At 25.4% G+C, this 14,236-nt stretch overlaps 1 protein-coding gene across 1 annotated transcript in view; it reads left to right on the forward strand.

Moving 5' to 3' along the window:
- Nucleotides 1-14,236, forward strand: part of LOC100206712 (enhancer of mRNA-decapping protein 4) — a 58,619-nt gene that overhangs the window by 30,599 nt on the left and 13,784 nt on the right. The window contains exons 11-18 of the mRNA XM_065818879.1: nucleotides 3,103-3,203; nucleotides 4,928-5,106; nucleotides 5,380-5,456; nucleotides 5,693-5,714; nucleotides 5,812-6,058; nucleotides 6,986-7,185; nucleotides 10,438-10,497; nucleotides 11,615-11,780. Of these exons, the coding sequence (XP_065674951.1) occupies nucleotides 3,103-3,203; nucleotides 4,928-5,106; nucleotides 5,380-5,456; nucleotides 5,693-5,714; nucleotides 5,812-6,058; nucleotides 6,986-7,185; nucleotides 10,438-10,497; nucleotides 11,615-11,780 (1,052 nt within the window). The remainder of the gene's footprint in view (nucleotides 1-3,102; nucleotides 3,204-4,927; nucleotides 5,107-5,379; nucleotides 5,457-5,692; nucleotides 5,715-5,811; nucleotides 6,059-6,985; nucleotides 7,186-10,437; nucleotides 10,498-11,614; nucleotides 11,781-14,236) is intronic.

Below are 14,236 nucleotides of genomic sequence, written 5' to 3' on the forward strand. Positions count from 1 at the left end.
GAAGACCTGACAATGTGCCCTACAATCACATAATACTTATGTGAGATAATTTACAAAATATATATATATATATATTAGGGTGTCCCAAAAAACAACATTTTTGAAAAATATATGCAGAGACCCCCTTAATGTGTTCTATCTAATACAAAAACACTAGATTTAAAATTTTTTTGAATAAAAAATATTTTAAGGGGTCCCTCAAGACCCTGGAATATTTAATGGGTCCCTAATATTTTCAAAAAAAAAGTTTTTTAAAAGTATGTCAACCTGGTACTCAAATGAAGCAAAATTATACAAAAATTTTAAAAATAATATTTAATTTGGAAAAATTTTAACTTATCAAAATTGTCATAAAAATACATAAAAAAATGCATCTTTTTGTTTTTTGTTAAAAAACGTAATTTTTCATGTAATAAAACCAAAAATAACAATTCTATATTTGAAATCTATATTTTTTTTGAAATTTTTATATAATTTCGCTTCATTTGAGTACCAGTTTGACATATTTTTGAAATAATTTTTTTTTGAAAATATTAGGGACCCATTAAATATTCCAGGGTCTTGAGGGACCCCTTAAAATTTTTTTTATTCAAAAAAATTTTAAATCTAGTGTTTTTGTATTAGATAGAACACATTAAGGGGGTCTCTGCATATATTTTTCAAAAATGTTGTTTTTTGGGACACCCTAATATATATAATTCAATTATATATAAGAACACAGTTATAAAACAAAAACTAGTTAGCCAGAACAGTATTTTTCAAAGTCGATAGATTTAATTTTAATTTTGAAGCTCTTGATATATTTGGCGTTCACGACATCAGATGGCAAGTTATTTCAAATATTAACAATCCTGAGTGAGAAAGAGTATTTACGGACATCGAGTTTACATTTTAGTTTGTGTAATTTGAAATTATGTCCTTCAGTGTAAATATAGTTGTTAATTAAAAAGAAACTTGATTTATTTAAGCAAACTAAATTGTTCAGAATTTTGTAACATGTAATCAAGTCTTGCTTTAGGCGATGAATTTCTAGTAGTTCCAAACCAAGAATTCTAAGTCTATTTAAATATGAAAAGTTATTTAGGTTAGCAGTTCTCTTGGTAAAACGTCTTTGTATTCTTTCCACTTTTTTGTTCATTTCAGTGTGGTTTGGCAATCAAACCGGAGAGCAATATTCTAAGATCAGTCTTATTTAGGTAGTGCAGGCCTTTACGATAACACGTGAATCACAACTTTTAAAACAATTAAGGATTAGATATCCTCGAATGTTTGATGCGCGGACAATATTTGAAATATGATTATTGTAATTTAAGTAAGAATCCATGGTCACACCAAGATATTTTGGGTTTGTAGACCAGGTTAAATTATGATCTCTTAATTGATAGTTGTAATTTATATCTTTACAAAATGAAGTAGGCGCTATTCTATCAGTAAAGCACTTATTATTGGGTACTTTTAACTGCCATTTTTTTGACCAGAGATAAACTTTATAAATGGCAACAGCAAAGATCGTGACTGTAATCGGCATTCTTAAATGAACTATATAGTTTGATATTGTCAGCATATAACATTAGAGAGCAATTAAGGTCTATATAACAATAATAATAATACAATAATAATAGTATATAACAAGAATAATGTTGGACCCAAAATGCTACCCTGTGGAACTCCACTAAGGATGCTGGTCAGATTGGATAGTGAATTTCCAACCAGAACTTTTTGATATCTGTTGGAAAGAAAAGCTGATATCCAATGAAGCAGGTTATCTATTATGCGGTACATTGCAAGTTTTTTCAAAAGTTTTGGATGAGGTACAGAGTCAAATGCTTTTTGAAAGTCAATGTAAACCATGTCAGTAATTAAATTGCTGTCTAAAGCTTTATTCCAGTCATTAGTTGACTCAAGAAGATTTGTGCACGTAGATCTTTTGAATAAAAAGCCGTGTTGGTTAGGTGTTATTAGATTATTTATATTAAGATAATCAGCGATACATGAATTAACAATACTTTTCATTGCTCGAAAGCTAGTACATGTGAGGGATATAGGTTTATAATTGTTGGCACCTGAAGTAGATCCTTTTTTAAAAATAGGCCAAACCAAAGCTTGAAGCCACTGTTTTAGTTAACAAACTTGATGTAAAACTTGATTCAAATATATATGAAGGCGGAATACATATTATATGTGCTAACTGTTTTAAAAGTATATTTGGTATACCGTCAGGTCTAAATGATATGCTAGGTTTTAGATTTTTTAGCTTTTGATGAACTATCTTTGCTGAAAAATCTACGAAATCCATTCACTAACAAAAGTATTTATTTTAGGCAAATTTCCGTCATCTACGGTAAAAACACTTCCGCGATTTCAACATTGCTAGTAGTAAAGTTGCTATTGATTTTTAGAGGATATATTTTTTCAGGGTTGTTTAGATTTTTATTTACGTAACTAAAAAACTTACTTGATTAATTTTCTTTAACCAGTTTTAGCTCCACATTTTTGTGGTGTGTGGATATGGCTTTTTTACATTTTGATGCATATTGGATAAATGCCTTTTTGTGCAAAATGGTCTTAGTGATCAGTCATCTTTTCCATAAAATGATTTGCGAATTAGCATTTTATAAATATACTTTGGATAGGATTGACTTTTTTCCTTATAGTATATTGTTCTGATTGGAACAAAACAATCAATACCTTTACAAAGATGATCAGAAAAGATGTTCCAATACACTTCAGTTGTAAAAATGAAAGAAAAATCAATGTCTTAACATATTTTTGATAAATGAGAAATAAAACCAATTACATCTGTATTATTGAAATTGTAAAAAGATTCTGAGTTTGTTTCGGGCTGATAATAATCAAAGGTGTTTATATGAAAAAGGACTGAGTTATGTTCGCTTGTACTAAATGGACACTCAACAGAAATATTACTTGATAAGAAAATGATATTTGAAAGAACAAGATCAAGAATATTATTTTCTCGAGTGGGCTCCAGTACATATTGGTGCATACCAATACTATTTACTAAAGTTAAAAAAAGGTTATGACATTTCTCATTCTGTTTTTTTATTTTTAATTTTTACAAGTTTTAGCATCTTGCAATTTTAGTGCTTTGCAAAAGTTAAGCATCAAATTTAATGTTAACTTATCAAATGAACACACTGCATCATGTTTGTCAAATGCAACGTCATCACAAGATGATCTAATATGTAAGTAATATTTTTTGTTCGATAACCAAAATAATTAAAACAATAACATGAGTAATATACAATCATATATATTAGGCACATATGCAGCAGTTAGGGACCTTTTAAATGTGCTCTGTATTATCTAAGAACATTCTATTTAAAAAATTCTCTCAAAGTATTATTTATAGCTGACTCTTATATTATCCCAAAGATAATTTTTTATTTGTAGTGTCTCAATCATTTTTTATCTTGTCTCAACTAAGGTCTCAAAAAAAGTGAAGTATCATACAACTTTTACAGGAACTCTAATTAGCAGTAAATAGAAACAAAGATTTACTTAGAATTAACAGAAATTATTTTGTATAAAAAAAAGTTAAAATATTATTTGTTATAACTAAAATAATAGATTTTAGTTTTAATATTCAAGATTTTTAAAAGTTTTTTTAATGGTGTCTAAACTACACTTATGTGATTTTGAGGGGTTTCCAATAATGCCATTTTCTTATTTAAATATGACACTACATAAATGTTGAAGTAATTTTTTAAAACACGATGTCTTTCCCAACAATAACCTTTTTTTTTAAATTAGGACCAAATATTTCTATTGCCATACTACCTATAAAAAAATTACTATCCAAAGATTTGTTTTAATTAAATAATAGCAACAAGTCATGTGACTTAGTATAAAAACAACCAAATTTTCTGTTAACCAATAATTTTTGTCCATATCTATTAACCAATCATTTGTAATTTTAGAAATATTGTTTCAAGTTATCTAATGGCAACAAGTTTATAAGATATGATAAAAGTATATATGGATAATATTTCTTTTAACCAATAAATCAAGTGACATCAAAATTCAAATCAAGTGACATCAAAAAACTTTTGAGTCAAAACATTTCCTTTAATTTCTTAGTTTAACCAACCAAATATTGTAAATAAACACAATAAAAAGTTAGGCTTTCTGGGTTAAATTTGCATACCAAATAATTAACAGTGTTCTAATAATTTGTTTATAATAAATGTAAGTTTCAACTTTTTAATTTTATTATATATGCATGTTATTTTGCAAAACAAAATAAAAAGTTATTTACTTAATGGGTGAATAAAGTTTTAAGTAAGCAGGACTTGAAAAAGTAGTTATTTAAAAATAAAAATTTGAATGACAAAATAAATCTTTGTTAACCAATCATTTAATTTCACTTATATAACAATCCAATAATTTTAATTAAGTGACATAATAAACCAAATATTTATATTGTTTTAAGTGACAAAACAAACCAATCATTTGACATAACAAAGTAAAACTTTAATTACAGTTAAAAAGATTAAAGTTATAACTAAAATCAACTATAAATTAGCTTATTTAATTTAAAATTGTTAATTAATGATTCTTTTAAAGTTGAATAAGTTAATTCCATTAATGTTCCACTATCTTGATTTGAATTATACTCTAGCTTAAAACAGCTGTACTGATTATCAGTGACCAAACTGAAAGTAGTTTTTATTTCTATTTTTATTAGTTACTTTCAAACACCTTTTTTTGTGTTTTAACATACTTGCTTTATCTTGCTACCATTCTTGTGTGTGTGTGTGAGTGTGCGTGTGTGTGTGTGTGTCTATACATACACACATATCAAATAGTTTGTTTTCCTTTTTTTTCTTAAAGTTATAAGATAGTAAAATGTTCTTGTTATAATTTTTTAGCTTTAATTGTTAAAAATATATATAGATTTTTTTTTTAGCAATGAAAGATGTTTTATCCGATGTTGACAGCTATGTTGAAAGTTTTGATGACAAATTTTGCGGTGCTGTTATTTTAAATGAAAAAGTAAATCAAGTTGATCATCTTTTAAATGATTATTTAAATGAGAAAATGGATAATGTTGTCTTAAATTCATATTGCAATGAAACTGTTACAGATGTAAGAAACAAAAGAAAATTATTATTTTTGAATACTTACAAATAAATTTCTCTTTATTGTTGCTATTGTTGAACTCTTTATTGTTGCTATTGTTGCTATTGTTGATTATTTTTGTTGCTTGTTATTTACTTGGTAACTTATATTGTGAGTACTGTTTCACTATTATACATTATTCTTATTTATGCTAACTGTTATTTTTCATATTTTGGCATTTATATTTGTTATAATGAAGTTATTTTTTTTTTATTATTGTTAAAAAATATATATATTTAGGATTTATTGATCCAACCTGTTGAAGCAGAACCTGTTAAAGCAGAGAAACCTACAGAAGTCAGTATTGAGAATGTGAAGTAAGTTTTATGAAACTGGAAAAAAAATTAATGCAATGGTTTTGTCTCATAATGTTTACTTCTCCTGATGTTTAGTTGTTCAGTTAATGTTTAGTAGCAGTTGTCCATCTTAAGAGTATGATATAAATAACAGAACTACAAGTTTGAAATAAATATAAAATTTAAACCTTGATTCAGAGTATCCATTGTTTAGTTTTTTTAAAATTAATCTTCTCGCATTTTTTTTTCTTTTTAAGATTTGTTGGATCTGGAGAGATGGTATGTTGGATTATATTTTTATAGATTATTGAGAAAGCTAAAAAAAGAAAGGAAATAACAAAAATAATAACTTTTTTAAAAATATATTTTATTCTAGACTCAAGATGCAGCCAATCAAATCTATGAATTGTTGCAGAGTCAGCAAAAACTTATTTCTTCTCAGCAACAGGAACTTCGTGAGATGAAGGATATGTTGAAAATTATTGTTAACCAACAATCAATGAATAAAGATGTAGATTCTGACTACAGCAATAGAGATGATTTAAAAGTATTCATGCAACTTTTACAAAAAAGTGCAACTTCTAATTTTAATAAAGCATGTAAAGATTTTAATAAATCTTGCTGTATCTTTTTCAAACTTTGAAATTATGTTGTACTGATGATGTAATGATAGTAATAATAATAAAGCTGTGAATGAACTAAACAAAAAATAGCTAAGTATAAAATTATGCATAAGTTTAAATATTATGATGTAATAATGATGTAATGATGGTAATAACAATAAAGCTGTTAACAGAGTAGTAACTAAACAAAAAATAGCTAAGTATAAAATCATACATAAGTTTGAATATTATGATGCAATGATGATGTAGTGATACAGTTTTTTTCTTTGTTTTTAGTTTAAGTTTATTAAAACACTTTCTGTAATAAATTAATGTAATGAATAAATGACAGATAAAAACAACATTAGTATTGATGATTATTATTTGAAAAAAATATAAAATTAAATTATTTTTTTCTAAAGTTTTTTTTTTGTTCATTTAAGTATAAGATAATCAAAAATATTTTTATCTTTTTATTTTGATTTGTAAACAATATTTTAAGAGTTATTTATTTATTTAATTTAAAACAAATTTTCTCAATAAAAACTTTAAAATTACTTTAAAAATAAATGTTCTTTTTATGAAACTGAGTTTTTATGAAGCTGAGTTTTTATTTACAAAACATCTTGTGTATTTATAAAATTTTATTTACTTTTTAAGTAAAATATTTTTATTTTTTTGTTTGGTTTATAAAACATCATTTTTTAAGTAAAATATAAGTTTAATATATTTAAATATTTGAGATGTATTAGTTCACTTATTTCTAAATATCTGTTGTTTTAAGCCACTAACTTGGTAGGCCAAAACTGACTTTAAACGATTTGGTACCTAAGGGATACTTTAATACCTTGCAATGTTTTGAAGATTTAAATACCATTGCTATTACATTTTTTATTCTGTTTGAATTTTTCTTCGTGGACCTTTTTTTAATCTTAACTTTATTATAAGCTGAAAGACTTGAGCAAGCAATAAAAGAGTTGACATCTGAATTACAGTTAAAGCAAGATCATTCATCCCAAGTTGTTAATCAAGCAGTAGCTAGCAAAATAGAGAAAAGCATAAAACAGGATATGAAGCATATGATACAGCCAGCACTGGAGAAATTGCACACTAAATATCTAGAGACAATAAATACTCAAGTTTTACAGGTTTTCACTTTTTATTTTGCAACAATAAAATAAATAGTTAAACAATGGTTTGTTTTTTTTAAATTAGATTTATTGTTATATTTAATATTTTTTCTGTGAATTAATTTGAATTATTTTGTATTTTGACAATCGTACCTATTATCTGCCTTATGTTCAGTTATTTGTTCATATATATGTTCAATTATGTATTCATATATGTTTATAATTATGTTAAGTTATGTATTCATATATGTATATAATTATGTTCATATATGTATATAATTGTGTTCATATATGTATATTATTATGTTCATATATGTATTTATATATATGTATAATTTTGTTCAGGTATGTATTCATATATGTATATAATTATGTTCAATTATATATTCTTATATCATAAGTGGTGAAATTGTTCACATCTCTATACTAATTGCTTAAGTTACTAAGCATAATTATTATTTTTGAAGTTTGTATATAATTTTACTTTCTTTTAAGATGTTGAAATACTTTTTAAAAAATTTTTAAACTATTTTATCTATTTTATACTTATTATTTATTTATAAGTACTTGTAAGTATTTGTTTAATCTTAGATTGTATTTAACAAATTTTATTTAGAATTTCCACATTTAAAAATGTTTAATTGTGAGTTCTAAGCAATTTTGACAAATAAGTCTACCGTAAAATGGTAATCTTAAAACTAACCCAAAAAAAATAGGCTCTGCACCAACTGAAATTCAATAATTTACTTCGTAATTAAACAAATTCTTTATCAGAGAAACACATATGTCCCTAGGTACAAGCGAACTATATGGCCCTAGGTACAAGGCTTAATAGTGTCACAAAAATCATAATCTAATAACAAACCCAGATTGAGAGGCTTATTGATTATCAGATTTAGTACTTAAGTAACAACAATGTAATATACAAGAACCTATTGAAAAGCATTTCCTCTAGGATTGTAAAACAATATAAGATACCAGCAGCAAAACTTTACTTTAGACCATCAAAAAGCATTTTCTAATTATAACTTGACGTAGCAATACACTCTGAGAATCAAAAACAGATTGGAAAATAAATTTATTTATAACTAATCACCCGACTGAGAAACATAACTTAGAACTTTATAGTTTTCAAATAAAGAGTTGGCCTTGGCACAAAGAGGTCCTAGGTACACGAACTTCCCTTATATTTATCACACATAAGTATTTTGGTTTTCCTCACACCTGCTTTGTACTACCATTTTACAACTGTTACTCTATGTTATGTTATTTCGCAGCTAAAAGCAAGTTCACTTGATGGAAAGATTCAGGTCTTACCATCAACCATATATCAACATATATATAAAAACTGCACATCAACCATTTATCATATAGTCATAACATATTATGCTAGTATGTTTCAAACTTCCATTTGTTTCATTTTCACATGAAAAATGCTCGCTTTATAACATTATACCAGGTACTTTAAAAAATACTATATAAAAAAGTTTTTTTATCTTTTGTGTTATTGATAACTTACTGAAATATTCTCAAAAACCCTTTAGAAAAATGTAACTCATTTTTTCAGCTGTTTTTAAATTAGAATCAGAGAATTTAAATGTTTTTCAAAAAGGCTTTTAAACAACAAAAACTGTGATGCCCTTTATAACATTATCCTTTCTGTTATTATTGATGACTTACTGAGCTAAAATATTCTAAAAGGTTCTTTTGAAAAATGTGACTCACTTTTTCAACTGCTTCATAATTTTTTCACCTACATAATAACATTTGAAAATCTCTGGCAGACAAAATCTTAGGTTTAAAATGTGTTTAAGTAAGTCTAAAACTTAGAGTCACATGTTGTTTAAGGAATCATTAAAAAAGCATCTTTCATTTTTCTGAGAAATTCCTGAAGGGATATGCAGCAACATGCCAGAAAAGCAAACAGTTGAACAGTTGAACACTTACCAACACAATAATTTAAAATATAAATTAAAAATGCAGCGTTTAAAAATTGTTGACTAGGAGTTAAAAATAGTTAGAGCAAAGTGTTGTCTAAAAAGTCTAAAAATTCAAATTTAATTTTTATCTAACAAGCGAAATAAGAAGGTTTTTTATTATAAAATATATATATATATATGTAAATGAAAAAAGCCTAAAGTTTTTAAATAAAAAAAAATCTTTAATTGTAAAAAAACTAAACATAAACTAGAAAGTATTTTATATGTGACGCTATCCTTTGTTGATTGTCCTTTGTTAGTATCTTTGTCAAATTAAAAAAACCAATTGTTTTTATGTGTTATATGTTTATTTTTAGGCAATATTTTATGCTTTAGGTTTTTAATATTTTATTAGAAAGGTAGAAGACTTAAATGCTCTTGGGTTTAGATTCTTAAGTATTATTTAATGTCTTATTTTTTAAATTCTATATTTCAAATGACAATTTGTTCTGACTTCTGACTGGTTTTACTTTTTGAAATTTTTTTAGTTGAAATCCTTGAAAGTCGTGTAATTTTTTATTATGATAGAGTATCTTGAAAAATCCTGGAAAAATAGGAAACAAGTTCTTGAAAATTTTGTGTTGGAAACCAAGTTCTTCATTCAAATAAAAATAAGATTCATTGTTCAAATAAAAAAATATATTCATTTATTTTTTGATAGAAAAACTATTGTGACTAACAATATAAAATATTTTTTAAATAGTTTTAATAATTGTTTTTACTTAGTTAATTCAAAATCTTTTCAGTTATTGTTATTTTTAATGCACTTGAGATGAATATGGATTTTCTTTGAAAATCCATATTTATCCAAATATTAAAAACCTTAATGTTTGCTTTTGCATTTAGGTTTTTAATATTTGGAATTTATTTTTTCTTTAAAAGTTGTAGCTGATTAGTTACAGTGTTTTGCACAGTCAGCACTGAATTCTCTCAATAAGTCAAGGAAGTCTCTCTGAATTAGACAAGAAAGCTACTTTTTTATGCAAACACTCTACTGCTACCCCATACCCGCTATCCCGCTACTGTATTATTTTATGATGATACCCTTGTAACATAATGCATCATCTGATTAATACTTTTATATTTATACTTCATTTACAATCCTAGTAATAGTTTTAAACCCTCACGAAGTTCCAGCATAAAACAGGGCTTTATTTTTAAAATTATTTTTATTATAAAACGTTAAAAAAATTGTAATTATTTGTAATTATTAAATTAACTTTTTATTTTTTTGTTTTTAATTTTTAAAAATTATTTTATGCTGACTGTTTTCAAAAATTTTTACTTTTAGAAATTAGCAATATGGGAGCGTACATTCTGTGAAAGTACACAAGAATTCATGAAAAGCAAGGTCGTTATTCAAAAAATCTTGATTGCATTTTTAATATTTCAATTGTTATCATTGTTATGCTTGTATTCATCTTTTATTTTAAAATTCACATGAGAAAAAAAAAAAAAATTAAAAAATTAATAGCTTCTCATCACTAATTTCATGGGTTACACTTACTAAGAAAATAATTTGGGGTGTTATGCAGGTTTAGTTAACAGAAGGCTAGAAAGAAGACTAAAGAAATAAGGTAAGGCGTTTTCAAATCAATGTGCATATAAAATAACACAGATGAAACATGATGAAACAGTATGGAATGAAACAAATTTAAATTAAATGTAAGTGTTGTGTCGAATTTCACGTTTAAAATTTCAAATGTAAATTGAATGCAAGTGGTGGTAGCTTTACTTTTTACAGAACGTAAGTGTGAGTACTGTAGAAGTGTAACACTTTAGCACTTTTCCTAAAACATAAAGGACATTAAAATTTTTTTGAATAGTTTAGTGTTTCACGCAAGAATGGCTTTATAAAGATAGAGAGCATCATTTGAAATAACAAAGACATAAGAAAAATTAAATATAGGCACTTCTCTACTAATCTCAAAATGGGTTGGAAATTAAGTGTATGATTTATTTAATGTTGTTCTCAATATTTATGCAGAGTAAAAATAAAAACAAAAAAATAAAAACAAAAAAAATAAAACAGGTAAAAAAAAAAAAGTATGCAGCAAACCTGTTTTTTAATTTTTTTTTTTTTTTTTTTAATTCTTGGTTGAAAGTTTTTGAGCGAAATTTTTTTTTTTTGTAAAAAAAACTTTTATTTAAAGCTACCTATTTCCACAGTTACCCTCTAGCTACGATTATGAAATATTTAAATAACTCCCCATGTAAAAAAAAAATATTCAAATGAATGTGCAAAATAGTATTATAGTTATATTATGACAGTAAATTTAGCAAAATCTCAACAACAACAAAATTTAGCAAAATCTCAAAAATAAAAAATTTTAAACTTTTTGCAACAAAAACATGAGTAATTTCAACATAAGCTTATTAAATAATAAATAAGGTTTTTCAACTTAACATTGTAAACAATTTTTTTTTTAAACTTTTAAAAATAAAAAATGAATTTATAATTTTTTTAGAATTTCATTGATTCTATCAGCTGTGCTGTTGCAGGAGCACTTGAAGGATTGATACCTTCATCATACCGTGAATCTTTTCAGAACATTTTAATTCCGGGTTTTGAGAAAGCTTCTTTAGCAATGTTTATGCAAATCAACCAAGCATTCCAGCAAGGAACAAAACAATGTATTTACTAATCCTATGCAATTTTAAACTATTGTAAAAAACTATATATCATATATTGCACTGTATATATATATATGCATATATATGTATGCATATGTATAAATATATACATATGTATAAAATATATACATATGTAAAAACATATACATATGTATAAATATATACATATGTATATATTTATACATGTGCATATATATGTATACATATGTATAAATATATACATATGTATAAAATATATACATATGTATAAATATATACATATGTATAAATATATACATATGTATAAATATATACATATGTATAAATATATACATATGTATAAATATATACATATGTATAAATATATACATATGTATAAATATATACATATGTATAAATATATACATAAATATATATATATATATATATATATATATATATATATATATATATATATATATATATGTCTTTTTTTTTCAACATTTATAACAAGCTTACCTGACTTGTTAAATAAAAATTCAATTTGAATTTGAATTTAATTCAACAATTTTTCCTGACTATTTTCAAAAAAAGAAAATCAGTTTAAAAAACATGGAGAGAGTATCGGAATAGGATCGGAATATAGGATAAGAAGATATGAGAGAATGGCTTAAAACATTTAGTTCAATTTTTCACCATAAAAAAATCTAAATGTGCCATATAACTCTAGCAATGATTTTTGTTATAAAAGAAGCTTACATTTTTAAAATATTTCTTTGTTAGCTAGGTAAGATGTTTTTATCTATAGTTATGATATTGTAGACAAATAAACATGTTCAAATATTTATTTGCCAAGCAGTGATACAAGTGTTATATTTGTATTTTCACCTAATTTTACTTATTGAAATTAAATAATAATATCGATAATAAATTATTGATATTAGTGCTTATGATATTACCTTTATGATATTTGTGCTGTTCAAAATAAAAACTTTAAATTTCTAGATTAAGAGTTTGATAAAGTCTCATTAACTCCAAATCATAAATTGATCTTCTGATTGGGTTAAAGTTAACTGCAAATCATAAATTAATCTTCTGATTGGGTTAAAGTTTTTTAAGATATTTACAAGTAAACAAATCCATGTATTTGAAAAACAACTCCATGTATTTGAACTTATTGCTATTATTTCTTTTACAATATCTAAGTATTTATTAGAATTTAAAAAATCAAGTCAATTTTAGGTGCAGAAGTTACAGCTTATGCAAATTCCTGAGTTATTGCACTATAGATCATTTAATTTGGCAATTTTTTTGATTAATCTAAGGCAGATGCCTTCAATACGCATTGAGTGTTGGTTTAAACATAGGTGCTTGTTACAAATGATTGCTATATGTTTTTCTATGGTTAAAAGTTTCATGAATTAAGAGCTAGAGATATTGCAAAACATGGGTCAAATGTAAGTCATATCCAAAAAGATCAAGACAAGGTAAGTTTTTCATATTAAATCAGGAGGGATACTATATGATGCCAGGCTTTGGATGCAGACATTCCAGCGCAACATTTTTATGGATGTTTTTGAAATGAGTATTCCACTTAAGATCATTTTGTAATGTCACATGGCAGAGTTTGAGTAAGGGTTTCTTACTTAATGCCAGCATTAAATTTTGGCAAACCCTTGGAATCCTTTAAGAAAAAATCAATTAATTGAGTTTTTGTTTTGTTGACATGAATTTTAGCAACTATCAGAGTCGTTGCATCTGACATAATGTAATAGTTTCATCAGCATACAACTTTAAGAGAACTTTGGATTGGTTAAGGACTAACATACTGTTTACTACCATGCCAAAGAGTCCAAGCACAGACCCTTGTAAAACTCTACTAATTGTAGACAACGACATGACATGACAATGACATGAGGAGACACTGTACACAATGACCTTTTGAAAATGGTAAAATAAATATGATTTAATCCATGTTAAAGAAGTGTCAGGTAGAAGAAAAAAAAGTACAAAATAACTTAAGCAGCTCAAATGTGTTCTTAAATTTTCTACTTTTTTGAAAATTAATTTTTCCTTTGAACTCTCCTGAAATAGTTACTTGGAGAGACTCCTGGAATGGTACATAGTTAAATATGTTTTAAATGTATTAAGTTTAATAGAGATAGAACTGCAGGTCTATATATAACATTTACTTATGTAAAAATTTCATGTTTCAAAACATCATGTTACATCACATTATATACATATATTACATAATGTTACATTGTGCTGTCATCTAATAGTCTCTGACAATCTCAAAAAACATTAGAAGTTAAAAGTGGTTTTCTTTTATGAAGTTTGGCATTGTCACGTGTCAAACACCAGACATGGTTACTTTCATGGATGCATTCTACCTTTCCTTGTATCTTTTCTTCATTGCATAAAATAACCTGATGAAAATGTTCTGTGTGCTCCTCAATCACATCACCCAACATTGGGCCAAAAATTCCAAGCATGAA

Source organism: Hydra vulgaris, chromosome 15, assembly GCF_038396675.1.
Source record: "Hydra vulgaris chromosome 15, alternate assembly HydraT2T_AEP".
Lineage (NCBI taxonomy): Eukaryota > Metazoa > Cnidaria > Hydrozoa > Anthoathecata > Hydridae > Hydra > Hydra vulgaris.